The sequence below is a fragment of the Mustela lutreola genome, chromosome 15 (assembly GCF_030435805.1).
Source record: "Mustela lutreola isolate mMusLut2 chromosome 15, mMusLut2.pri, whole genome shotgun sequence".
Classification (NCBI taxonomy): domain Eukaryota; kingdom Metazoa; phylum Chordata; class Mammalia; order Carnivora; family Mustelidae; genus Mustela; species Mustela lutreola.
The window spans coordinates 17,826,716-17,852,539 of record NC_081304.1 but is presented as its reverse complement, the minus strand read 5'-3'; the positions used below and the strand labels follow the sequence as shown (position 1 = coordinate 17,852,539).

General features: G+C 54.8%; 1 protein-coding gene across 8 annotated transcripts in view; it reads right to left on the bottom strand.

Moving 5' to 3' along the window:
* Positions 1-8,238: 8,238 nt before the first annotated feature.
* DCAKD (dephospho-CoA kinase domain containing) overlaps positions 8,239-25,824 on the bottom strand; it is a 28,425-nt gene continuing 10,839 nt past the window's right edge. For 3 of the 8 annotated variants that reach the window (XM_059148214.1, XM_059148211.1, XM_059148216.1), the window contains exons 2-5: positions 16,485-16,712; positions 15,905-16,108; positions 12,441-12,561; positions 8,239-9,449 (exon numbers count right to left, since the gene is read on the bottom strand). In XM_059148214.1, the coding sequence (XP_059004197.1) occupies positions 9,158-9,449; positions 12,441-12,561; positions 15,905-16,108; positions 16,485-16,596 (729 nt within the window). In that variant the 5' untranslated portion in view covers positions 16,597-16,712 and the 3' untranslated portion in view covers positions 8,239-9,157. Of the gene's footprint in view, positions 9,450-12,440; positions 12,562-15,904; positions 16,109-16,484; positions 16,713-22,229; positions 22,442-25,824 lie in introns of those variants that run through there. The other 5 variants (XM_059148218.1, XM_059148215.1, XM_059148220.1 and 2 more) reach the window with 4 other exon arrangements.

The following is a 25,824-nucleotide window of genomic DNA, read 5'->3' as shown; positions in this document are numbered from 1 at the left end:
GTCCTGCCCAGGGGAGCCGGGGACCTGTGGTGACCCCCCAAAGAAAGATGCTGCCATCAGTCAGCCTCCCCTTCCAATCCTGTTAGGGTGCTGGGGACTCTTTACGCAAAGGGGGAGTTCTTTTTTTTTTTTTTTTTAAATCATAAATAGCAGTTTTATTTTATATACTTTTGATGACTTTATTGAATTATCCTATCGGTACAATGTTTTTATTTTATTTATTTTTTTTACAATGATTTTATTTTAATCTGTTATTTTTTTAAATTCATTTCAGAGGCAGAATTTAGTGATTCATCAGGTGCATAGAATACCCAGGGCTCCCTACGTTGAGTGCCCCCTTAATGCCTGTCACCCAAGTATCCTTTCCCATGACCCTCACCCCTCCAGCAACTCTCCGTTTGTTTTCTAGATCAGAGGGGCGCACTTTGCCCTCTGCCTCCGCACTGTCACAGGAGCAAAAGCCCCTGCCCTGTGGTTTTCTTACTCTAGATCTTGGCTGGTCCAATACGGTAGCCGCTTGCCACATGCAGTGACTGAGGCCCTGGAACGTGGCTAGTGCCCCAGGTTGAGATGATATATTGGGTTACATTGTTTAAAAAAAATGATGCAAGTTAATTTTACCTATCTCATTAGACTGTTTCACCCCGGCTGCTAGAACATTTAAAAGCACATATGTGTCTTGAATTGTGTTTCTTTTCGACAGTGCTACTCTAGATAACATTAGTCCCTCACCCTCGGCAGCGTTTTGTCTAATCCCCTTGAAAACTGGGAGAGAGGAGTGGGAGCAACCTGCCTCTGTTTGACTCCATGAGGTCAAATGACTTCGCCAAGGTCATACAGCCAAGAAGGGATGGAGACCAAACATGAACCCAGGTGTTTCCTGACTCTAGAACTGAGGCCCACTTTCCAAGACCCTCCAGAAAGATGCCCCTTTCTCCACAGGGGTGCTGACCCTCCCTCTTCCCGCTCCTTCTCCCCAGACCCCCTCCCCTGCTGACGCCACTCTCCCCTCCCCATGCTACAGGAGCCCCCCCCCCCCACTAGGAGCGGCCTCACTGGTAACCCCATGATGGATACCTCTTGGCCCTCCACTGAAACCAGATCCTTATTTCACATTAGACTCCATGGCCTGTGATTCTCCCCATCAAAGCGGGTGCCTTTGACCTATCATTAAGAGCGCGCTCTTTTGTACCTGCCTCTGCTCACAGAAGTGCCCCAGGGCAGAAGCAGCAGCGGGCCACCGCTGCCTGGGTCGCACCCACTTCTGTCGCTCCCTGTCCTGATCTTCGCTGACCTCTGTCCACCTGGACTCCACCCCGCCTGCCTCCTTCTCAGAGACGAGCATATTCTAATGAGGCGAGAAGACTGTTTCTTTAATGTGCCCCCCTGTCCGTCCCTGGAACGTGATAAAAATACCGGGCATTGATCTTTTTTTCTTCCCCTTCTGCCGGGGATAATGTTTACCCAGGTGTCAATCAGGAGAAGAATTTGGCTTCCTAATTTCTCTTCTCCTCCCCGGGGGCCGCGCGTCTCTCCGCCTCACATGGACACTGAGCTGGAATCAAGGTTACTAATAATCCCCCAGCACACACAGACACCAAGAGCACATATATTAAAGTCACATATTGATTTATATTTTTGGGTCCCTCTGCCTTTCTGCCCAGCCTCAGCCTTTCTCTCTGCCAAGGAGAAAAAAATAAAGAATTACATAGCTATATTTATCACCAAGATGTTTAGTGTAAAGAGCATTGTGTCCGAAGCTAATTCCCACCCCCTGGCCTCTTTGAGGGTTTGTTTTTTTTTTTTTTTAAATAGTGTGGCATTGCCTATCCATAAGCATTTATCTTTTGTTGTTTGTTCTTTAACTTCTCCCTGAAGGCAGTGAGGGATTTAAGATAGACTGTCGGACGGTCTTCCTGTCTTAACAGTGGCTGCCATCCCCAAGGAGACTGGCAGAGATAATCCTGTTGCAAGTCAGGGAAGGGAGGAGTAGGAGCCTGTATGGAAGATGGGGCAAAGGATTCAGTAACTCCTAGAGGTCACCCACCAGTCCAAATAGTGCCTTATCATCAATGGCTCGCCATTTATGGTCCCATTTCACAGCTGGGAAAATCAAGAAGCTGGGGAGTGAGTTTACTTGCTACTGGGTTTCCAGAGTCCAGGTCAGCCTTGACTTTCCAGCCAGACTCTGAAGCTGATGGGAACAAACCTTTCTTCCAGGCATGGGTGACCCCCGTCCTGAGGACTCAAGGTGGGCGCATCGGTTTCTGCCTGGAGGGAGGTGGTGGTGTTGGAAGCCAGGGGGAGGAGAGAGAGTCTAGAGACTCTTTAAGGTAAGATGAGGGGAGGAAAGGCTCTCAGAGACCTAAGCTTGGCCCCACAGCCTCTCCCCACACCTCTCCTCCCTCCCGGAACGACTATCACACTGTCGGGCAAGGCAGCCATTTAAAAATGCCAAACTATTTGACTCCAGTTCCCTCAAGAGGCTCTTGGAATGGAAACAACATTGAGCATGAGAACTCACAAACCCGGCGCCATCTTCTTCTCTTTTTATTTCATTTTATTTTTTAAGCAATCTCTACACCCAACGTGGGACTTGAACTCACAACCCTAAGATCAAGAGTCGCATGCTCCACCAACCGAGCCAGCCAAGTGCCCCAGCCCTAGCTTCTTAATGCCTGTCGGTGTGTTTCCCTCCCTGTCACATACCTTGTCTCCTTTATTCTTCACAAATGCTCTGGGAGGTAGAGCATGTTGGCCCCATCTTCCTTCGGGTTAAGGAACTTGCCTGGGGTCATACCGCTGGGAAAAGGCAGGCCTCAGCTACAGCCCAGCTTCCTGATTCTTCCCAGGGCTCACTGCTTCGCCCTCTGCCATGGGCTTAGCCTCCTGGCACTCAGCGTTCGGTGACCTTCAGAACCCTCCCCGCCTCTTTCTTTCCTTGGCCCAACCTTGGGGTCACGGCTCTGTTGGCTCGCTCCAGGCCCAGCTAACTCTGTCCCTGACACTGAGAAGCAGTTTCTCTTCTGGTTGTACCCAGATGCACCTGTGCTAAGGGTCAAACCTTTCCCTAATGGAGCCTGACCGGGTCCCGCAGCGGGCTCGGCCTCTGCTGGGGACTCTGAGAGCCCCGCTGCCCCCCTGCTTTCCCTGTGGTTATTTCCCAGTGGCTTGACTGAGCCATTTCTAACCTGGTGTATGTCACTTCATTCTGGAGCCTGTTTCACCCCCCAGCAGGGCTGAGAACTAAAATCTGTGGAGAACCACCATGTGCTAGCCCAGTGCAGGGCTCTGGCCCTCTCTGCTCTTGACCTCCACAACAACACTGCCAGGTGAAGGCTGACCTTCTATCACACTTGGGGAAACTGAGGCTCAGAGAGCATAAATAACTTCTGCTAGGTCACCCAGAGGGTGAGAAGAGTTAGGATTGGGTCAAATCCGTGTGACCCAAAGTCCTTGCTTTGGAGCTTACTCCTTTTTTTTTTTTTTTTTCCTTCTTTATTATAAGCTCACTCCGACTCGGGGGCTGTCCCCATCAGACAGGCTGGATGAGGGCGGGGGCCAGACAGCGCAGGGCGCGGCGGGAATCAGCAACGAGGACCCTCCCGGGGAACTTTTCCCATTGAAAATCTGTTCCCCTCGCGGCCACGGGTGATGTATGGCTGGAGCTGATGAGAAACGTGCCACGGAACAGAGGCAGGCGGCGCGGGCGGGGGCAGCGCGGCATTGAGATTCCGCGGGGCGCGGGGGGGCGGCGCAGGCCCTGACACGGGCCGGGTAATTGATCTGGAGGTGCCAATTTGCAGCAACTAAATATTTGGTTTCTGCCTCTGCCCGCTCCGCACTCTGCTCAAACAAACTTCAATTAAAAGCGAAAAGCGAGGGGGTGGGGGGTGGGGGCTGCGCCCGGGTCCCCGCGGCCCGATCGATGGCGCGGAGCCTGCGGGCTGCGAGCGCCACGCGCCAGGCGGGGGGCACCGCGGACGCGGGCGGGGCGGGCGCCCTCTTCCGGATCGCCGAGCACCGGGAGCCCGGCCCGCGACAGGCAGAGCCCGAGGGAGGGCAGGCGGAGGCGGCGCTTTGAACTGCGGCTTAATCAGCTCGAGGAGCGCCGGGTGCCCACCGTGTGCCAAGCGGGGGACAGAATAGGGCCGGCCTGGACACCCCACTCCGAACGTCCAAGCCTCTGTACTCGGGCAAGGGATCCCGGGGAAGTAGGGGTCCCAGAACTCTGACCCCCGTCCCCGTGCACCCATCCAAGGAACCCTGTTGATGGCTTTGCCCTTCAACAGCATTCACTCAGCGTCTTTCCTGGGCTCCGCTGCGTGCCTGGTGCACCCGGCTCTGAGGTCCATCTCCTCTCTTATGTCTGCGCATTTGTTTACCCTTGGGTTGGCCTCAGGGCTGAGGGTGAATCTAACCCACGTCCCACCCTTGGCGGGGCCTGAAGGAAAGGGTTTGGAGCTGGGAGGAGCAGAGAGGTCCTGGGGAATTGGGGAGGGGTGCTAGGGAGATAGCTACAGCCTGGACAGGGGAAGGATCTTTGGGTCACAGTTGCCTCCTTGTGGGGTTCCAGATGAACATAGCAACGTCATTCACTGGGCACATTAGTCCACAAAGAAGTTTCTGTCCTTCTTTGGGGGAGAGACCCTAAAGGCTGGGAAGGGGAGCTAATCAGTCACTGGAGGTGAGAAGTGGAGGGATCTCAGGGTCTGCTGGCTGGGGCAGCCTGAGGGCTGGATCAGACAGTTCTGGGAAAGGTGTGATGAGAGATTGGGGCGGGGGAGGGGGGGGCGAAGAGACATCCAGGTCAGTGTGGAAGGTAGGGTAAGTTCAGATGGATTGACAGTGGAGGGGAGTCGGGGTCCTTCCATCCAAGTGAACGTTTCTTGAGGGCCAGCGGTGAGAAGTAAGGCAGAGGATCTGGGAAGGGAAGCACGGAAGCCCTGTCCCCTCCCACACTGCTGCACCCCTTCTGGGGTAGAAGGGTCACTTCCAGACTTACCCCTTCACTAAGCAAGGCTGCTGCTGGTCCACTCAGCTGCAGGCTGCAGCCCCTTTCCTCTCGTCCTCCCCTTCAGACCCCCTCCCCTGGCCTCCCAGGATCCCCCTGGTTCAGTGCTAGATGTGGGATCACAGGTGCTGCCGCTGTGCCCAGCTTCCAGGCACTCAGATGGCTTGGTGGTGCTCCTCTGGGCCAGGGAGACCTGGGAGCCATTCCCATTCTCAACCCCAGGGCTCTAGGGGAGATTGGTCCCACCATCCCTCCCTTCTGTCCTCTTCTACTCCAAGCCTCACTTCCTGGACCCTCCTCATGGGCCCTCAGTCCCTAGTTCTCTCTCTCTGTGGCTTGGAGCATCGGTCTTTACTACAGAGAAGCTGGACCCAGAGCACCCTGTAAGGTGAGTTAGAGACCTCACTGGACCGCCCTCATAAGCCTCCCCATCCACCCCTGTTCTCCCACCCCAGTCCCTCCTAGGCACTGCAGCGCTCCTCTGCTGAAGCCAAACCGCTTTCCAGCCTGCAAGCTGGGCGCCCGCTCCCTCCCATTCCCTCCCCCCCTCCCTTCTCTCCCTGGGCGCTGAGCTGTGGAGCAGAATGATTTCCTGTAATTGGCCAGCAATCCGGCTGCCCGACTTGTTCTATCGACATGCTGGTTAGCTGGAAATTGTATTGGAATCTGAGCGATGGGGAGGGGCGGGTGGGAAGCAAAGGGAGGAGGCTCTTTGGGCCGCAGCTGGGTGTAGTAGCCTCAGCTCTGTGGGTGATAAAGAGAAGCCACCACCACCTCCCTTGGGAAGAAGCAGGAAAGCAGCGCATAGTGCCTCACTACCCCTTTCATTATGCTCCTTCTCTTCTGCCACCTCTGGGGGGTCTCTCCAGCCAGCCTCTGTGTGACCCCGAGGCCTTGGGTCATCACTGCCACCCCATTCCCTCTCCTGCCCCTGGGACTGGTTCCTCCTGATCTAAGGTGCCTTTGTGAGAACTAGGGTCACTTAGCAGACATGGCTGTCTCTCTCCCATCCAGGATCTTGCCAAGAAAGCTCATTATGGAGTGTCGAGAACCTGCCCCTGCTCCTCCCTTCAACCTCCCCGAGGAAAGGGAGAGACGGGACATCTGAAGATGAGTTGGCAGTTAACTCCTAGGCACAGAGTCAAGGTGCAAGTACCGAGGCAGTGCAGGTAGTGGGAGTCCAGAAGCTTGGTGATTGTGCCTGTTGGTTACCTGGGCCGGGTGCGCAACCATAATTTGATACCATAATTTGCTCAACCATGAATTCTAGCCCTGCTTCCTTCACTCCTTCACCGAGCTGGCAGATCTCAAGATGAGATGTGAATGTGCTTTGTAAACCGAAAAGCTCTGCTAGTTATCCTGGGGCCAGCCCGAGCCTGGGGATGGGGACGGTTTTAGGGGCCTCGCCTGTCCCCTTTCCCCGCACCGTGGCAGGCGTCTTTGAGGCTCCGCGGGGTGGGTAAGGCCTAGAGTCCGGGAATGGAGCGCGGGGGCCTGAGCACGCGGCTGAAGGATAGGAGGCCAGGGTCCCGGGCTGGTCACCCTCGCGGGGTGGGATGGGGACACATCCCTCCGCCCCGCGGCGCCCGGAGGACGCGGGGCCCGCAGCTCCTGCAAAGAGGACGCGGCGAGCAGCACAGCTTTTTAATTAGCGCCCGGGGCCTGGCGGCGCGTCCGCGTTCCTGCCGCAGCCGCTGCGCTGGGGATCTGAGGCGGCCGCGGTCCCGGAGCGGAGGCGGGAGCGCGACCGGGGTAAAGTTAGGAACCGCTCCGCGAGCGCCCGCCGCGGAGGTCCGACCCCAACCCCGGGAGGGTGCTGCCACCTGCCGGTCGGAAGGGAGGCGGCCCGCCCGCCTGGGCGCAGGGCTGGGCTCCCGGTGGCGGGGCTCCCGCTATTTCCCGGGCTCTGCAAGCCCCAGGAGTGGCCTAACAGTGAAGTCAAGTCCTGGGGAAAGCAGGCCTCATTCTTCGTTTTTCTTTTTCTTTCTTTCCTTCCTCTTTTTTTTTTTTTTTTTTTTTTTTTTTTTTTTTTTTTTTTAAATAAGCTCTAAGCCCAGTGTGGGGCTTGAATTCACCAGCTGCTGCTTACGCCACCAACTGGGCCAGCCAGGCGCCCCCAGTAGGCCTCCTAAGGCTGCTTAGGGCCACAAAGCCTGGGAAGGGGAGGCTAGAGGAGGGAGACATGATGGGGAGGGCGGAGGTGGGAGGTAGGAGGCGAGGCATGACCAGGGGACCAGAAAGCCTGGCCCACCTTTTTTGCACACCTACCAGTCTGGCTATCATCCCATGTTTTTGCATCAAATTCAGCGGGAGAGAAAGTAATTCTTTGGAACTTTACAGTTTGCAAAGGGCTTTCACTGCCCTCCACTTATCAGGTCTTTTGACGTAGGCATCACGAAGCTAACTTGATCAAAGAAACACCACGCAGGAGGTCCCATTAAGGAGGCTGAGCCCCAGTGTGATCCCAGAGCTGCTCAGAGGCTCAGCCGCCCAATGCCGGCCTCTGTGACCTGCATCAGATCCCTTGACCTCTTGGCCTGGAATCAGAGTTGTTCCCACCCAGATGGTGTTACATATCCAGCACTCTGTCCAGAAGGTCACAAGCATTCGTGAAGAGTCATTTTCTCACCGGCCGGGGGTGGCAGAGCACTGTAAGGGGTTGTACCTTTCCTCCTTTTCCTCCTCTAGCCAGGTCCCAGACACCTGGGGAGGCAGCTGCCTTCTGCTTTCCCCTCCTGCCCCAGACCCCACCCTGCAGCCAGACACCTCCTAGCTGAGCCTTTCTTTGCCCCTGGGGTGTGTGCAATGCATTCACGAGTGGTCTCTGAGGCCTGAGCAGCTCTGGGAAAGGGAGCACTGAATATGGCCACCAGAGCCTTGTTGCACCTGTCACGTTCAGTTCTGACCTTAATAGGCTGCTGGGCGGGATCAGCACCTCAGCAGGTCTGCCAACGGTGGCAAGAGAGAGCTGAAGCCTACGCTGGTCCAATTGCTTGGGGGAAGGAAGATGGAGTGAGCAAACCTCTACCCACCTCCCACAGGGTACCCCTGGGCCTAGCTGGAATCCTCCTAGGGCCTCAGACGTCGGAGGGCTGCTGAATCTTCTGGGGCAGTAGGGACCCACGCCTCGTGTGGGAGGAGGCCAAGTATAACAATGGCATCAGCCAAGTCTGGGAACCTTCTTCAGTCCACGGTGCTAGGGGAAAATCGGCAGTGCGGGGCAGTTCCCATCAACACGCTCTATTTTATTAAGCACCAATGGCGAGTCAGGATCTGTACCAGGAGTACGGAGATGAACAAGACACAGACGTGGCCCTCGAACAGCTGACAGTCTAGTAGGAGGGACCAATAAAGTAAAACACGGCGGCTGGGGGGGGGGTGGGCTATCCCACAGCAACCGACACAGCCTGGGGCTCCAGATGGTGCTTGAGCTGGGAGTTATCCAGCTATAGAAAAACAAAAGGTATTCTAGGTGAGGGCACAGCACAGCGAAGGCACAGAGGCAGGAAACAGCCTCGTGCGTGTGGACTACTGAGAGTTTAGCGCAAGGAGAACAAGGCGTGGGAGGCCAACAGGTGGCAGCTGGGGAGCGTGTGTGGGGAACGCTGGAGAAATGCCAAGGTGGGCCGGGGGGGTCATCCCCCAAGAGGCTCTGCCACAGCATTACCAGCAAAGGAGCCCTCATTGCATCCGGGCCAAGGGCTCCACACTAGGGGAGAATCCTGTTGGACCACAGTTATGTCCCAGGTCCAGGACGCAGGTTTTGGTCATGACAGGGCATGTGCCTGGAGAGGGGTGCTCATGGCCACAGAGACAGTGTTCCTTGCCTGCGCCCCCAAGAATTTCACAACAGCTTCCCACCGTTGCTTTCATGCCCCATGGCAGACACCATTCCGTGGGGGGCTCCAGAGGGAGGGGCCCTTAGGAAGGTGGGAAGGGGTATCCCCCGACAGGGCTGTTTCTCTGCCTCAGGTCGGATGTACTCCAAAGAACAGGGGCCCTGTGCCAGGCTCTGCCCAGATTCAGAGTGTGTGTGTGTGTGTGTGTGTGTTGACGGGCTTGGGAGGAAACAAGATGCATTTGCCACCTGCTCCGGACTCTGAGAGATCAAGGCTTGGGGCTTCCGGCATCAGGAGGGCCTGGCTAGGGGGAAGGCAGGAGGTAGTGGGTGAGCAGGTAGAGGAGGCCAGCAAGGCCCACGAGACCTGTCAGGACTCCGAGCCTCAGCGGCAGGTACTCCAAGGAGCGCTCCAGCTCCGCGTGCAGGAGGACGACCTGGCGTTTGGTGACGCTCCACTCCCCCGAGTTGTCTAGGACATGGCGGGCCATGCGGACCTTATCCTTCAGGGGCAGCTGGGCCTCGATCCGGGCCTCCGCGTCCTCCCGGCTCAGGCTATTCCGATGCATCAGCCGCGCCAGCTGCGTGTCCCGGTCACTGAGGGCAGTGGTGGGAGGGCTGCTCAGGCACTGTAGGCCCCAGCCTCCCTCCCACTGGCAAGCCACGGTGGGTGGGGGTGGGGTGGGGGGTGGGCAGCCCCTCCCCTGCAATCTCTTTCAGGGGCCTCATCGCATTCGCAGCAGCGCTGATGGGCTCTGATGGGCTCCGGGTGGATGGGTGTCAACAGGAGGGGGAAGGGCTGCAGCGGCTCTCCCCCCCATCTGGGGGCTCTCTGCCTTGCCACTAGGCCTGCGATTTCCCAGTTATAAGCTGGGAAGATCTGGTCGTCTGGCGACAGCTACATCCTGAGTCCCTGGATGGCTGACCTTTACTGGCAGGCCTGTGCCTGCCAGCCGGTCGCTTCCTGTAGTTCCCCTGGGGCTTGGGCCTGCTGCATCCAACACAGCTTCCTGAGCTACCACAGGGACCCCTCTCCTTGCCTCCTCACCCCCTCCCCTGGACACCGAGAGCCAAGAGAGTGCCTGCCAGGCTTGATGCCACTGACCCAGGGGGACCAGCCAGCCCCAAAGTGCTTCCCCGTGTAGCAAGGACTTGAGAGCTGGATCTGATCCTTGGGACAGGAAGAAGCATCACAGACAAAGCTAAACACCGCCCAGTCCCCCGACTCCAAAGGAAATTCGGAGAGTATGTCTTTTGCCCACTCTGACATTACCAGCTAGGCCCTTCCTCAGGAAACTTCCTGTCTTGCCTGTGGCTACACAGGACCTGCCAGACTGTCCTTTGGAAGGGAGTCATCTCTAAGCTCCCTCTAGCTCCATGGCTACCTGAGCCCTCAGGGGTAACAAGAGAGAGCAGGCTCCGCTGTCTGGGGGCTGTCTGCTGAGCCGCTAGGCCTGAGCTCTCCCCGAGGTAAGATGAGAGAATCTGACCACTACTGTTTGGTCTCCTTTTAGGTGTGGCCTAGACCAGAGGGCCTCCAGGGATGTGAAGACACACCTTCCAAGGACAGACACAACCTGACACTGGTCAATTCTAATGCCGTTCAGACCAGAATGCTCCAGAAAATCATTTCTGGCTGGCCGATCCGTGAAGACTTTGAAGGAGAATGGTATCTATACTAGCCTTAAAAAGTAAATTGGACTTCTGATTTCCTTTGTTACGGGGACAGTGTCCTGTCAAGATCATGGAGCCGGTTCCTGCCTGGCTAAAAACAAGGGCTGCCTCTTAGGGACGCTGTGAGCCTGCGGCTGGGGAAATCTGGGTGAACAGAGGTGACTTAGAGCCACCTGGGAAGACGCAGCCTTCAGAACGTGTGGCCTAGACTGGAGGGCTTTCTGGAACGTGAAGGCAGAGGTCCCTCACAGCCCTTCCTGAGGCTCAGAGAGAGGCCCATATGCTCAGTTCAAGGACTGAAACTATTTGTGGGAAGAGGATTTTTACCCAAACCCTTACTCTGTGACTGGCCAGTTTCTCAAAAATGTGAACAATCCCATTTGGGTACAATCCCATTTTAGTATTACATAGATTTGGTAAATGCCCCCTATTATTTCAGACACGCCGGGGATACTTGGATAGTTGAAGGAATCCATGAGGGGATCTTTGGTTTTGTACCATGTAGATCCCCGTAATGAAAAGCAAATAATCACTCATTCCCAGGTCTCTGGCTTCTCTCTCGAGCCTGAAAGTGGGGGCGTGAATAGCACCTGGGATTCCAGCAAAGGCGCCTCCGGCTGGTGAGTGGCCCCGGCAGGATCTCCGGCCCTATCCAGGGAACCCAACGCATCCCCCTGGAGCCACAGCTCCCCTCTGCTCTTAGCGAACAGACGGAACCAGAAGGAAAGTGCGGCAAGGCAGGTGGGCGTGGGGTCATCTGGCGACTGCGGATAGAACCAATGTTCTCACCTCTGCTGGAAGATTCCCCGGCCCCCCTCCCCTTTTTTAATCCTCTGATGCAAAGTTCCAGTTGTATTAAGACTCCAAGGCAAATTCTTCATGGAGTGTGCTTGGCCTTCGCTGACAGCCTCTCACAGACAGGGAATAAAGAAGCCGGAGAGGCTGTGGGTTTCCACGGGAGACACGGGCTGGGGGCTGAGGGTGGAGAGGGGCCGTGAGGATGCCTGAGACCGGGCCCTCTGTGGCAGCCCGCGGTGGGCAGCTGTGGGGGCGGGCAGGGCGAAGCTCAGGGCGTGAGCACTCCGGGCCTTGCTCCGGAGGCGCTGGGAGCCTCCCACGCACCCGTCTCTGGAGAGCCGCCCTGGGCCCAAAATACCCACAGAGCCGAGTGCCCACCTCTGTGTGTGCGGTACTCGTGGGTGGCATCCAGGAAGTTTCTGGGAGGCGGACACATCCTACAGCCTCATCTACACTCACCCCCACTGGGACTGTGACTCATTTTCGCTGGCGGTTTGATCTGGCTCTGTTTGCCAAACCCGGATTCTGGTTTGCGTCGTGTCCTGAGGGATTCTGAGAACAAAGCCCCCTCCTTAGTGGGACTCTGGACAGTTCGCCCCTGGCACACGTCCGTTCATAGGGGCTGCCCGGGGCGGGAGGGGCGGGACCCTGGACACCCCCCCCCCCCCAAGTAACTCCCCCCTCGAGTTTCTCTTCTGTAATTCAGAAGGATCAGCTCCTGCCCTAAATACCTCATGCTGAAAGGTAAACTGAGTGAAGGAGTAAATGTAGGAGCTGTCCGGAAAGGTGAGGAGGGAAAAGGGCTCCAGGGATTAAGAACATGGCGGCTCAGGGCATCTGGGCTGAAGTGCCCCCGAGAGCCAGCAGGGGGAGCCCCTCCCAAGCAACTAGAGACGCCTGGGGGCCTTCGCTTGGCACCTACTTGGGGAAATAGCTAGGTCAGATACAGAAGTCGTTCCTATAGGTTCTGGGCACAGCCACCCAAATCCCCAGGGCCTCCTGGCGGCCCTGTGGGGTAAGGGCAAAGGGATGTGGGCCATTCTGAAGGTAGATGCTTTACTCCAGGGGCCCACCTCTCCAGCCTTGGTCAGGCCAGGCCATGTGACACACACTCACCAGTACACCACCACGGTGTGCTTCATGTACTTGAGCAGCTTCTTGGTCTCAAACAGCAGGGGGATGTCCAGAATCACATAGCGGTATCCTGGGGAGAAGCCAGGAAGCCCACAGTTCAATTCTGCAAGCAAACACTAAGGATGGTGTGTCAGGCTAGGGGATGGAGTAGAAGCCACTGGCCCCTACCATCGAGAGCTCCCTAGCAAAGGGGGAGACCCTACAAGGGTAGGCATAACCTGAACGCCTGCCAGTGCCAATGCCAAGCAGAACAGAATGCTGCAGAGGTCGATCCTGCCTAAGAGGATCAGGAAAGACCTTGCAGGAGGGATGGCATTGTACTGGCCTTGAAATGCAGGTAGGGCTTCTGATACTTGAACTTGAGTGTTTGGAGGTGAGGGTTCCAGGAATGGGGGACAGCAAAGCATCAGGGGCAGCGATGTTCTACTGCTCTGGCCGTGGACGCCTTGCACCATGGGAGGCAAAGCTGGTGAAGAGAGCAGGGCAGGCACTAAGGGTTGAGTTCACCTTGATCTTGAACCTAAAGGGTTGTTATTTATGAGCAAGGAAATAACACAGAGTTGGAGGAGACCGGAGAGTGTCCGGGAGGAACTGGGCCCTTTCTGCCCCTCCTTCACTCATCTTTGCTTAAAAAAACAAACAAAAAAACACCCACAAAAAAACAGAAGTGTGACTCCCTGTTGAAGAAGAGTCCTGCATGGCTATCTCTACCAACACTTCATGAGAGATTCATACCAGGGGCAGCGGCAGCATCCCCAGGAAGGAAGAGGTGACTTCTCCACGTTGGAGGCGGGCCTCCAGCCAAGGACTGCACGGATTGGTCTTGTTGTGGTGGGTGATTATGACTAAGAAAATATAAGTCACATGGCTGGCCCTCTGGATACAAGCCAAGGCCAGTCAAGGGCGGTACCCTCACCCATGGTGACAGGACGTGTACCTGGGCTGCCCATCCCCCAAACACCACGGTCTCCACACCCCTCATTCTCTTTGGGCCAGTGTGTGTGTAAAAAGCTGGCAGGGGTCCAGGAGCCGTGAGGGAAAGGGCTGGGCACTGCCTCTGCCCAGAGATGCCTGCCTGGCTTGGATAATATCCCCCACCCCCCACAAACACTTCCAACCACAGAGCCAGACACACACACGAGACAGGGTGGACGACCCAATCCAATGGGGCTCCTGGTCCCCAGGATCTGCTGCTTGGGAAGCCCAAGAAAAACCTTGAGTTGAACAAGGCGGTTAGGAGAATGGGCTCTGATGACACACCTGGGTTTGCAGCATGCCCCCCCCCCCCCGCCCTTTCCCACCATATGATTTTGGGCCCCTGAACAAACCTCATCTGTGTGAAGGTTACCTCCCTCCCGGGAAGGCGGTAAGGATCAAATGAGCGAAAGCTTGGAAACCACTCAGCACCTCACCCAAGTGCTCCATAAATGATGATTATTATTACTTCCATTCCCTGGAAGAAGGGGGGGGGCACAGTTCCCGCTCCCCTACTCCCCTCCCAGCTCAGAGCAGAAGCCAAGACCAGACCCTCTCTGGGCCTCTTATCTCCCGTTCCTGCTCTGCCCCCACCCGTCCCTGTCCCCACACTGTCCTTTCTCCTCGGCCCCTCTCGGGAACTTGTGGCCAGCTCTTTGGTTCACCGGCAAAGGGCTATTCAGCTGTTGCATCCCTCCTGCTTGATAAGCTCTGCAAACTATCCTGACTCTATGAAGACATCCGTCTGCCTACACAGAGACCTCCCCAGCAGCTGGTGATCTTATCTGACGTTTGATTATACCAACTTTGACAGTTGTATTTGTTATACTCATCAGGGAAAAACTGGGACTGTGGAAGCCACAGCTGTCGTCCCCATTTTTCACCTTATCGAGCTGAAAAGAGCTTTCTGGCTTTTATTTGAGTGGTGGTGGTTGGGGAGAGGGGAGGCGGGGTGGATGACACAGCAGGAGAACTCTGGAGCGGGTGACATTATCCACTGCTTGATTTCAGAAGGGGAGAGCCGCCGCGCCGCCTCCAAACCCTACAGATGTACTTGCAACTGGCAGGGGAGCGAACGTGGAAAGGGCATCGTGGAGAGACAGAAGGCTTTGCTCCTGGGTAGGGGCCGGGAGGGGTCCTCGTGCAGACACAAGACGCGGGACAAAGGCAAAAAGAGTCCAGAGACTCTCCTTGAGGAAGGAGAGAGGGAGGGAGGTGTGCAGCAAGGTTCTGAGACGCAAAGCAAGCCAGTTCAGCAGGGAGGATGCCTTGAGCCCTCTCTGGCCTCGGCCAGAGCAGGGGAAAGGGGATGGGGCTGGGGGAGGTTGACACCGTGGACGTCTGTCAAGTCCTCTCTTTCCTTCTGAAGGGAGGTGCAGGCCAGAGGAAGATGGGGTAGGGAGAGGTTCCCCACTCCACATGAGAACTTTGAGAATAAGGTCAGGATCACAGCCATGAGAAAACCTAGAAGGCTCCCCCATACCCTCCAGGAACAAAGTCTCAGCACTGTGACTGGTGATGGGGAGAGAAGCAGCCAGGCTTTCCATTCCGACACCCGGGCTGGTGGCCATTTATGCCAGAGGCTGGCAGGTGGATCTGCAGGGACCCCAGGCCAGCCTCCCGCCTGATCTGAAGCCACTGTCCTCTGCTCCTTCTCCACTGTTGGTGACTGACCCCACCCTGCACCTGATCAGCTCACCCTGGCCCAAAACCCTCCTAAGAACAGGGCTGGCACTGGAGCTAGAGCTTGGGAAAGGCTACCAAGCTCCAGAAGGTTCTTGCCAGCTGAGCACAGACCCTGGCTTTTCACTGTCCCTTCTTTCAGCCCCAGCACACGCCAAGCTAACTCTCTCCACTGAGCCCTCATCCCAAAGGACTAGCCTCTGTGTAGGACCCTCCCACCCCCCATCACCCTGTATCTGCCCTGGCCATTTGGGGCCCTCTCCAGGGTCCAGTCTGCAAGCTTACTTTCCCAGGCAGCCTGACAAGCACCAAATCTGACTCCGACCACAGTTCATACCATGTGGCGATCGATGGTTACTGATGTGGACCCAGTCCCCCCGAATAGCTTCTTGAGGTTGGCATTATTAACCTCACTGTGCAGGGGAGGGGCTGGTTCATTTGACAAAGTCACGCAGCTAGAAGCTATGAGGCCAGGATTGAAACTCAGGTCTCCAGACTCCACCATTTGTCAGCTGTTATTACTCCCAACCCTGCTAGAAAAATCAACTTAACTTCCTGGGGATCGCAGCTCAAAAGCCTCAAGTGTCTCTTCTCACTCAATTGTCAACCTCTTTAAATGCTGAGGAACATGTGTGCCTTTCCTTGGGAGCTGCGTGGGGCTCTGCGTGGAGGGTGCAAAGACCAGCCAGCTCCCGTTCTCCCTGGCCAACCTCTCCACAGAGGAGGAGGGCCCTGGCCCTGGAAGAAGAGGGCTCTGCCTCACCCCTGTCCCACACCCTGGGTCTTACCTCGGAGGAAATACTTGAAGGTCTCCTTCATCATTTCCTTGCGGATCTCGGGGTGCGTGATGGTGTTGAGCAGATGCCGCCGGTCGGGCTGGTTAAAGATCAGGTCCCCCAGGACTTTGCGATTGATGTCACCGTTCTCCAGCAAGACCTCGGTGCCAAAGGCTTCCACGATGCGCCGGTGGGCGGGGTATCCTGGCTGGACCACTGTGCGTGAGGTGGGGGCTGGGTCACTCTCTAGAGCCTCCAGGCCAGCCAGAGGTTCCCAAATGACTAGAGGCCAAAGGATGGGGGAACCCACGGGTGCTTCTTATACTCGGAGCAAAAACCAAAAGAGAGGCGGGAAAGGAGTTGCAAAGGAGAGCAGAGTGCATGGAACCCCTCGAGTGGGTCACAGGGTGAGGTGATGGAGAGGGACGAGGACATGGGGGGGCAGGGATAGGACATCAGACCACGGCCGACGGGAAAGCCTTGCCATCCTCCAAGGCCTTGAAAGGACTTAGGAAAAAGGGAGACACGATGGCAGAAAGGGGTATAGGGGAGCTGCTGTGCAGGGTCCTGCTGCCTGCCCCTCTCAACTCACCATGGCGGGCGATGACATCAACATCAATCACCGCACAGCCCAGCTGCTGGAACACCTGGATCACAGAGCTCTTGCCCGAGGCAATGCCTCCCGTGAGGCCCACCAGGAACATCTTCCCAGGAGACAGGAGGCCCGTGAGAATGCCGAACCAGGAGTCAAGGAATCACCGGAGTAGGGCACGCTTGGCTGGTTGGGATGGCCCGTCCCAGGAATGCCAGAAGGACCTGCCTGGGGACAACAGTGGGCCTGATGAGTGTTGAGCCTGAAGACCCAACCCCGGGGGGTTGATGGGGCAGGTAGGCAAAGGAGTGGAAGGGAGATGTGGCCTGCCCAGGCAGAGTGTTGTTCTGAGCTTGGGCAACTCTGGATCCATCCTAAGAGAGAAAACTCTTTCAGGACAGGCCTACAGTAGTCTTTAGAAAGCATTCATAAACAAGACAAACCAACATGGTGCAAATTTAGCAACCAAAATGCTGAGTAAGCAGAAGAATGTCAGGTGCTGTTAAGCAGAGTGCTTTCTGGAAGCAGCAGTACCCTGCTGCAGGCAAATTTTGCTTCGGAAGGGGACACCTGTCCCTCTGTGGGGAATCCAAGGCACTTTCCAGATGCCCAAAGAGCGCCCCTTCTGGCCTTCACTTTATAGTCTGGGACCCTGAGGCTCCCGGGGAAGATGGTCCTGCCTGCCCACCCCCCAGCACCAGCACTCTCTGGGTGTCCGAGAAGAAATCTCCCTCCTCAACCGGAAGTGGTTCAGATGGGGAGCTTGGAGGAAGTGATGGCTCGGGGGCCGGGAAGCCTGAGGGTCAGAGGAGTGCGGAACTTGCCCAGGAGGACTGCGAGGGAAGGATGACAGCCTGCGGGAGGGAACCCTGAGCTGGCTCGGGGGCCTCTTAGGAGCCCATTTCTCCATGTACTTAGGATGCCGTGAGACCCTGGACAAGTCACCTGTCTCTTGGAACCTCAGTGTTCTCATCCATAAAACGGGGGTGATAGAACCGATCTCTTAAGGCTGTTTGCAGACCAAATGAGAAAATGCACTGGAAGCCCTGGGGACACTGTCATTTCCACGGGGAATGTCCAGGGGAGGAAGTGAGGACAGAGACGTAGGGATAGAAGGCGGACGGCCAAGTCACCGCGAAGCACAGAGACTAAAACAGACATTCGTGAAGTGACGTCCCCGTTCTTATAGCCTCAGACTATCTCACAAAAGACTTTTTAAAAGTAACATATTTTCTGGAGTAAACAGGGTTCAGGGTTACCATGTCTTGGACTTTGCTCCCAGGCTGGAAGAAATAAAATTGAAGGCCAGTCTCCCCTATCCCTCCGTCAGCATCAAATCACTTTTCCAGGACCTTGAAATCTGTCATGGGACTTTATTTTTTTTATTATTAATTTTTTTTTAACGGCAGATTTACTGTCCTAATTACACTTTGCTTGAGCTTATACCGAAATGAGTTTGCCTCCCCTGAGGATGCACCAAGTGACAAGGGGGAGGCGTCAGCTCGGGGGTGGGTGGTGAAGAAAAAACACCAACCCAGAAGTTTGCCCAGGCTCGCTCTCCCAGGGCAGCCAGCAGAGGAGAGACGAGAATGCCCACGAGAGTCGTCATCCAAATGGAGAGGCCTAACTCAGTCATTGAACCATTTGCAAAGCATTTCTCCTTAACCTCTGTGACCAGGAGCGGCCCCCAGGTGGTCTCCCCCAAGCTGTCACAGAGAGGACTTACGGATAGGGTTCTGTTGTCAAAAAAATTTTTTTCTTTTGTTCACTCAGCTGAAGCTTTGAAATGGAAAAATCCAGCAACTGCTTTGTAATCCCAGCTCTGTCCTGTTGTCCCTAAAGCTGTCAGCTTGCCTCTCCTCTGCAGAAGACCAGTCTGGAAGAATGCGAGCGGAACTTGAGAAGACACAGCGGCAGAGGGAAGAGGCAAGGGCCAATTCGCCACTGGGCCCTGGCCCCTCCCCGCTGAAAGCAAGCCACTGTCACCTGGACACCCAACTTGGCCAGACTTGGCTGAGGGAGCCCAGCAGAGCCTGTGACCTCAGCTCCTGTCCCTTCACAGGACCAGGACCCCTCCCGAGACATGCTGAATCAGAAAGTCTAGTGATGAGACAGCTCTGCTGTGTCCCAGGCTTGCAATCGACTCTGCCTCTTTGTTTACAGGGAGATGACGGACCAGAGAGAGGAAGGCACTTATCCAGGGCCACAGCTCTGAGCGGAGCCTGAGATGAATTCAGGGCTCCCACCTCTGAGTCTAGACTCCTGCCTTAACAGATTCAGGAAATGAAAAATTAATTTATCTTTAAGAGAAAATAATGACGATGACTATGGCTATAGGCAAATCAATTCAGAGCCCAAGAAAAATGATTTCTAGATGATCATACTGGTGTTTTCCCTTTGCAGAACAGGGGGTGAGGTCTTACAGCAACCACTGGAGCATGGATGTCAACTCCAGGCTCCGCTCTGTCCCAGCCTCTTGGGGTAACTTAATGAGTAGCTTCCCTTCTCTGCGCTTTCTACGACCATCTGTGGAAACAGACCAACAGCTACTTGGCCTCTGTCAGGAAGGCCAAGGGGATGGAGGAGCACATGCCCTGGGAGGCCGTGGGCCCCCCGGCTGAGAGGGGCTGGACAAAAACCAGCTGTTCCCATCCAACAAGCCTTGCCCAACTCATTCCTCCGCTCACCGTGGGCAGAGCGCCTCTGTGCCTCGCAGTTCTGCATCGGGGACCTCTTGGGTAGCCAGAGGAAAACTTTTAGGTCTTGCCCCCCGGGAAAACTGGAGGAAGAGGCAGTAACAAATGAAAGCAGCCAAGAAGAGAGCAGCAACAGGGGAGCCAGAGTAATCACATAGTACTCACCCGGGGCCTGGGTGCGTGTGTGTGTGTGTGTGTGTGTGTTTGTGCATGTGCAGACCCACTCACAGGCCTGCTCACAGACCTGCCCAGGGAGGGAGCTGCAGTGAGCGAGAGAAGAGCCCACGGACCCTCACGGCTTAGCAAGAAGGAAAAGAAGGCTGAGGAACTGGGGACGGGTTCCCAGTTCCTCCCCAGGGAGACCCACGGAGAAGCGACCCCCTCTGGTAACCTGTCCCCGACCCCACTCCTGCTCTGGCACAGAAGTCCTTGTTCAGAATCTCCTCATTTCCCCTCATTCCACCGCCACGTACACGCAAGCAATGGGAACGACACGGCAACTCCGCAGCCTGGCCCTGATCTGAATTCCCTATGAAACTTCAGAGAAGTTCCACCCTATAGTCCCAGCCAGCGCGGCATGAGAACCGCTGTTACAATGGAAGGTTAGGGGCACCTGAGTCGGTGGCTCAGTCATCTGCCTCCGGCTCAGGTCGTGATCCCAGGGTCCTGGGATCGAGCCCCTCATCAGGCTCCCTGCTTGGTGGGAAGCCTGCTTCTCGCTCTCCCTCTGCCTGCTGCTCCCCCTACTTGTGCTCGCTCTGTGTCAAATAAATACAAGCTTTTTAAAAATAATAAAAAAATAAAATGGAAGGTTATAGACCGTAAGTCAGGAAGCCCGGGTCCCAGTCTCTCTGCATTCTGTGTGACAGTGGGAGCCTCCTCATCAGCCTGGCCCAGGATGGAGAGCACTCCATAAATGACAAAAAGCTGATCCCCCAAATGCCTGCCCCTTCCCCTCATCTGGCCCTCAGTCTCCACACCTGTGAGCAAGGGCCTGATGCTAACTGGGGCTTTCTTCCTCCCTTTTGTGGTGTGGCACTTCCCAGAGCTGTCAGGAGATGTTCGCCTGGGGGACCAATGAGTGATGAGGCCGCTTGTGGCCCGGGAATCCTCCTCCCCAATACCAGAGCTGTTCCCAGAGCCACTTGGCCGGAGGAGGAAGGAGACACCAAGTCCCATGGTAACAGAGAAAGCAAGTGCCCCGCACAAGAGAAATGGGAGCTGGATTCCAGGAAAGGATCCCAGGCCTGGCTGCATCAGCCAAGGCGGACCTCCAAGCCCAGGGGAGCTACATCCAAGTCCTTTCTTCCTCATTCTCCCTGTCTGGGGGAAAGACAGCAGGGTGTAAAGAAAAGGCTCGGTTGGGGCACCTGGGTCGCTCAGTGGGTTAAAGCCTCTGCCTTTGGCTCAGGTCATCATCTCAGGGTCCTGGGATTGAGCCCTGCATCGGGCTCTCTGCTCAGCAGGGAACCTGCTTCCTCCTCTCTCTGCCTGCTTCTCTGCCTATTTGTGATCTCTGTCAAATAAATAAATAAAATCTTAAAAAAAAAAGGGGGGGGTCGGGACTTGAGTCACAGAGGTCGGGTCTGTAGTCTGTGAATTGAGGAGCGAATTTCGCTGTGTTCTGTAAATGGCGGGGGGGGGGGGGTCCCATCTTGGGAGTTGCCCTAAACCGCCTTTCATTTTTCACCTCTTGGGCCCCAACAGCCCAGAGAAGACAAAGAAAAAGCATTCAAGGAAGACTAGTCTTGGGACGCCTGGCTGGATCGGTCAGTGGAATGTACGACTCGGTCTCGGGGTTGTGAGTCTGAGCCCCATGGTGGGTGTAGAGATTACTTAAATAAAATCTTTCAGGGCGCCTGGGTGGCTCAGGTCATGATCTCAGGGTTCTGGGATCAAGCCCTGCATCGGGCTCTCTGCTCAGCAGGGAGCTTGCTTCCCCCTCTCTCTCTGCCTGTCTCTCTGCCTACTTGTGATTTCTGTCAAATAAATTCTTCTTAAAAAAAAAGTCTCTCTTGAAACCTTCTCTGCTGGTGTCTCACACGGAAAAATGAGAGTAGGCTGCTTCATGGGTCTCCAGACACAAAACCCTGCCGCCCCTTGCTGTCTGTCCTAGTCCCGACTCCACTAGGCCCACCCTCCAAACCTAAGTCCCATCCCCTGCACCTAGACCTCTGCAGTGACCCCCTCCAACTCCTGTCTGGCTTCTCTCAAGATGCCCAAGGTCATGGCTTCAAGTGGACCTCCGATCCCGTCACTCTCCTGCTTAAAACCTTCTTTGCCTTCTTCCCTCTCCTCCTATCCTCCTAGACTCTCACAGAAGCCTCTGGGCCCCCATGTAACCTGCCCACCTTCGACCTCTCTGCCCCCCCCACCCCTCAGTCAAGGAACCTGATCCATGCCTTGCACTCCTGCTTTCTGTCCCTGAATATTCAGTCTCTGTTCCCCTGCCACCCTGGCTCACTTCCCGGCTAACTCCCCTGGGTTTATTCTGCATTCATTTCTTCAGCCAATCAGGAACCAGGCCCTGCTCAAGACAAGAGGGCCTGCCCCCTCTAAGCAAAGCCTCCTAGTCTACTGTGGGAGGCTGGGGGGGGGCAAGGGCAGAAACAATATACTTAAAATATGTATGATGTTGGTGGGGAGCATATCAAGAGCAACGAGGGTCATTTTTTTTTTTTTTTAGATTTCATTTAATTATTAGAGAGAGAGAGAGAGAGAGCATGCACACCAGTGGGTGGGAAGGGGCAGTGGGAGAGGCAGAGAATCTCCAGCAGGCTCCGTGCTAAGCACAGAGCCCAACTCGGGGCTTGATCTCAGGACCCTGAGATCATGACCTGAGCTGAAACCAAGAGTCAGACATTTAACCGACTGGGCCACTGAGGCGCCCTGGGGCCGGTCATCGTCTTAAATCAGGACCCAGGAGGTCTAAGTGAGGACCTGAAAGCAGCAAGAAGGCACATCACATCACAGCTCCACTCAGAGCAGCCTTGTCCATCCCCCCACTCAAATCAGGCCCCTGACCTCTCTGTGCCATTCTTTTCCTTACCTGTACCCATCATGGTTGTGTGATTGTTTTCATCATGTTAAATACGATAAGCTCCACTAGGGCCATGAGCCATGCCCTTTCCAACGCTTTGTCTCCGGCATCTAACATAGCATCCAGTATCCGTCACGTACCAGGTGAGTGATACAGGTCAAGTTACTTAGACTTCCGTTGACTCAGTTTCTTCATCCGTGAAATGGAGCTAATGGCACCTACCCTGAGTCGCTGTGAAGAGTAGAAGACTTCATACATATCGAGTGTTTCATTCTAAGTGCCTGGCATACACTTCTGCCTAGCACTCACCAATGTTCCCTATTAGTTCTGAGAAAGTGTTTGAAAGCTTTTTGTAGGATGAACTGAATAAGCCCATACAAAAGAAGGGGACAGAAAAACCTTGGGGTCACATCTCCTGTCAGTGGCAAGGGGGAGGCTGGAACCAACTTCCCAGCCTGCTCCCCTTTCCATGGGAACATGTTACCTGAGGACAGTATATCCCTCTGGGTTGGGGGCGGGGAGGAAACAAACAAAACACCCCCTGGGTTAAACAGAATAAGAAACTGATACCTGAATGGACACTCTTTCCTCCCTGGGGAGAGCTCTCAGGACTTACCATGGAAGCAGGTTCTGTTGCTTTGCATCTCCCAATCCACAGCCCCTACCTGCCTGTGCCAGGGGCCAGGACCTGGCTCCCTCATTAGCTTGCAGCCTCCTTTCCTCCTCCTCCTGCAGCCTCCCAGGATTTCTCACTGGACATGCCTGACCTGCCAGACGCTTCTCCTTCGAACTGCTTTCCAGAGGGGATGTATCCATTTTGCTCCAATGATCAATATAATCATTCATGAAAACGAGTCATTCCCTGCCTTGGGACCCAATTATTTTCTCGTGGAACCAGTGGCTGCAAAAATATATTGTTTTCCAGTTAACTAATAAGTGCTATTTTTATCTATGGTTTCCTCCCTCCTAATCTTTCATTACTGGGGAGAGGCTGCGGTTTAAACCTCAGTCCAAGTTCTCTTCTGCTAGGCCTATTAAGTCACTACCTCCTCCAAGCTGCCAATTACCTGGAGAGAGCCACAAGAGAAGGTATTGGCTGTCTCCCTTCTCCTCTGCCAACAGCAAGGGAAGGGGAGGGAACAAGTCACTCTTCTCAAGCACTCTCCAAGCATAACCCATCAGTTCGGGAGTGTTTACGGGTCGCCAGGGAGGCTGTTTGCACTGGACTACTATGCCGGTGCTCAGGCTAGAAGGATCACAGGGAATGCTAGCTCTCAGAGGCTTCAGAGTTAGAGGGCTCAGCTGGGACCTCAGCTCTGTCCTTAACCAGCTGTGTGGCCTTGCCCGACTTTAGCATTATGGCTTCGTTCCTTGCATACAAAATGTGATTAATAATGATGACTCATGGGTTTTGTCAGGATTGAATGAGGTGACACGAATCACAGTCACCTCCTCTTCCCCCACGCAGTGTTTGACACGTCACAGTCATTGCAAGCTACTTCACTTGCCCAAAGGGCATCTTCACCCTCTCAGTTGCTCAAGCCAAAAACTTTGGTGTCCTCCTGGCTCCTTGCTCACAATCTTCATCCCACCCACTCGCGCCCCCTGCTGGCTGTGCTCCCAGCTACCTTCACAGCCCAGGGAGATCCGGCTCAGTCCTTCCACCACCACGATTTGCAGTAGCATCTGAGCTTTCTTGCTGTCACCCTTGATCCCCAACTATCTGCTCGTGATATAGCAGCCAGTGCAAGCCTTTAAAAATGCAAATCCAGGGCGCCTGGGTGGCTCAGTGGATTAAGCCGCTGCCTTCGGCTCAGGTCATCATCTCAGGGTCCTAGGATCGAGTCCCGCATCAGGCTCTCTGCTCAGCAGGGAGCCTGCTTCCTCCTCTCTCTGTCTGCCTGCCTCTCTGCCTACCTGTGATTTCTGTCAAATAAATAAATAAAATCTTTAAAAAAATGCAAGTCCAATCATTTTACGCCTCTGCTCAAAACCCTCCAATGGTTCCTCTCTCATGTAGAGCACAAGCCAAGTCCTTACAGGGTCCTACAGGGGCTCCACAATGTATGCAGGCAACTCTGTTCCCAGCACCTCCTACCACTCTTCCCCTTAATCTCAGCCCTCCAGGCACACTGGTAGCCTTGCTGTTCCTTGACTATGTCAAGTGTACTCCTACCTTGGGTCTGTGGATATGCTGGTCCTTCCACACGGAAAGCTCTTCCCCCATAGGGCTGCATGGCTTACACCCTCCTCCGTCCAACCATCACCCTATTAGAGGCTGTCCCGAATGTATAAGATAGCACCCTCATTTCACTCTCTAGTCTCCTCACGGTTCCACTTTTCTTCATAGCACTTACCAACTTATCACTACATGACACATTACGTATCCACATGTTCATCTACTGTAATATGCCTTGCCCCAGAATCTGGGCACTACTGTATCCAAGGGACTGAAAACAGGGCCTGACAAATAGAAGGCCCTCAAAAACATCCGTTGAATGAATACACAAAGCATGCAGAAAAATGTCCAGCTCATAGGTAAGCAGGAACTTCATATTAACTATTTTAATTTTTATTATTTTTAAAGATTTTATTTAAGAGAGAGAGGGAATGTGCAAAAGGGGATGGGAGGGAGAAGTAGACTTCCTTCTGAGCACAGAGCTTGATGAAGGGCTTAACAGCAGGGAGCTCAACAGGGGCTCAATCCCAGGACCCTGAGATCACGACCTGAACTGAAGTCAGACGTTCAGCTAACTGAGCCACCCAGGCGACCCTCAAAATTAACTATTTTAAAATAACAGCATATCTGCTCCAGAAAACCTACCATGAGAACCACAAAACCTTTTCCATGTCACTTCCCCCTCCTACCTTTCTGGGATGACAATATCTTGGACTCACAGATGAGGAAACTGAGGCAGAGTGGCTAGGAAAGCGAGGTTTCCAGGACGGGGGACACTAGAGTATAAGAAATAGCTGCTGGGGCAGCTTGGCCAGTTAAGTGACCAGCTGACTCTGGGTTTTGGCTGGGGTCATGGGCGCAGGGTTGAGGTATGGAGCCTTGTGTGTGTGTGTGTGTGTATGTGCATGCGGGCACTCGCATGTTGGGGGGGGTTGTGCTTGCAGCTCAGTGCACTCTACAGAGTCTGCTTGGGGCTCTTTCCTTCTTCCCCTCCATCCCCCACTGCACCCCCGCTCACACAAGCACTTGCACACTCTCTCTCTCTAAAATAAATAAAATCTTAAAAAAAAAAAAAAAAAAAGAGTGGGGGTGCCTGGGTGGCTCAGTGGGTTAATTAATTGTCTGTCTTCAGCTCAGTTTGTGATCCCAGGTGGGATCGAGTTCCACATTGGGCTTCTTGCTCCACGGGGAGCCTGCTTCTCCCTCAGCCTCTGGTTCTCATGAATAAATAAATAAAATCTTTAAAAAAAAAAAAAAAAAAAGAGTAGTCACCCACGATCTGAGCATCGTCCATGTGCCAGGGATGTCCCTCATCCCGTCTGATCAGTAAAACTACCCAGTGAAGTCAGTTCTTTGGTTTATGCCCATTCTAAAGGTGAGGAAATTAAAGCTAAAAGAAGTCAGATGGGCACCTGGGTGGCTCAG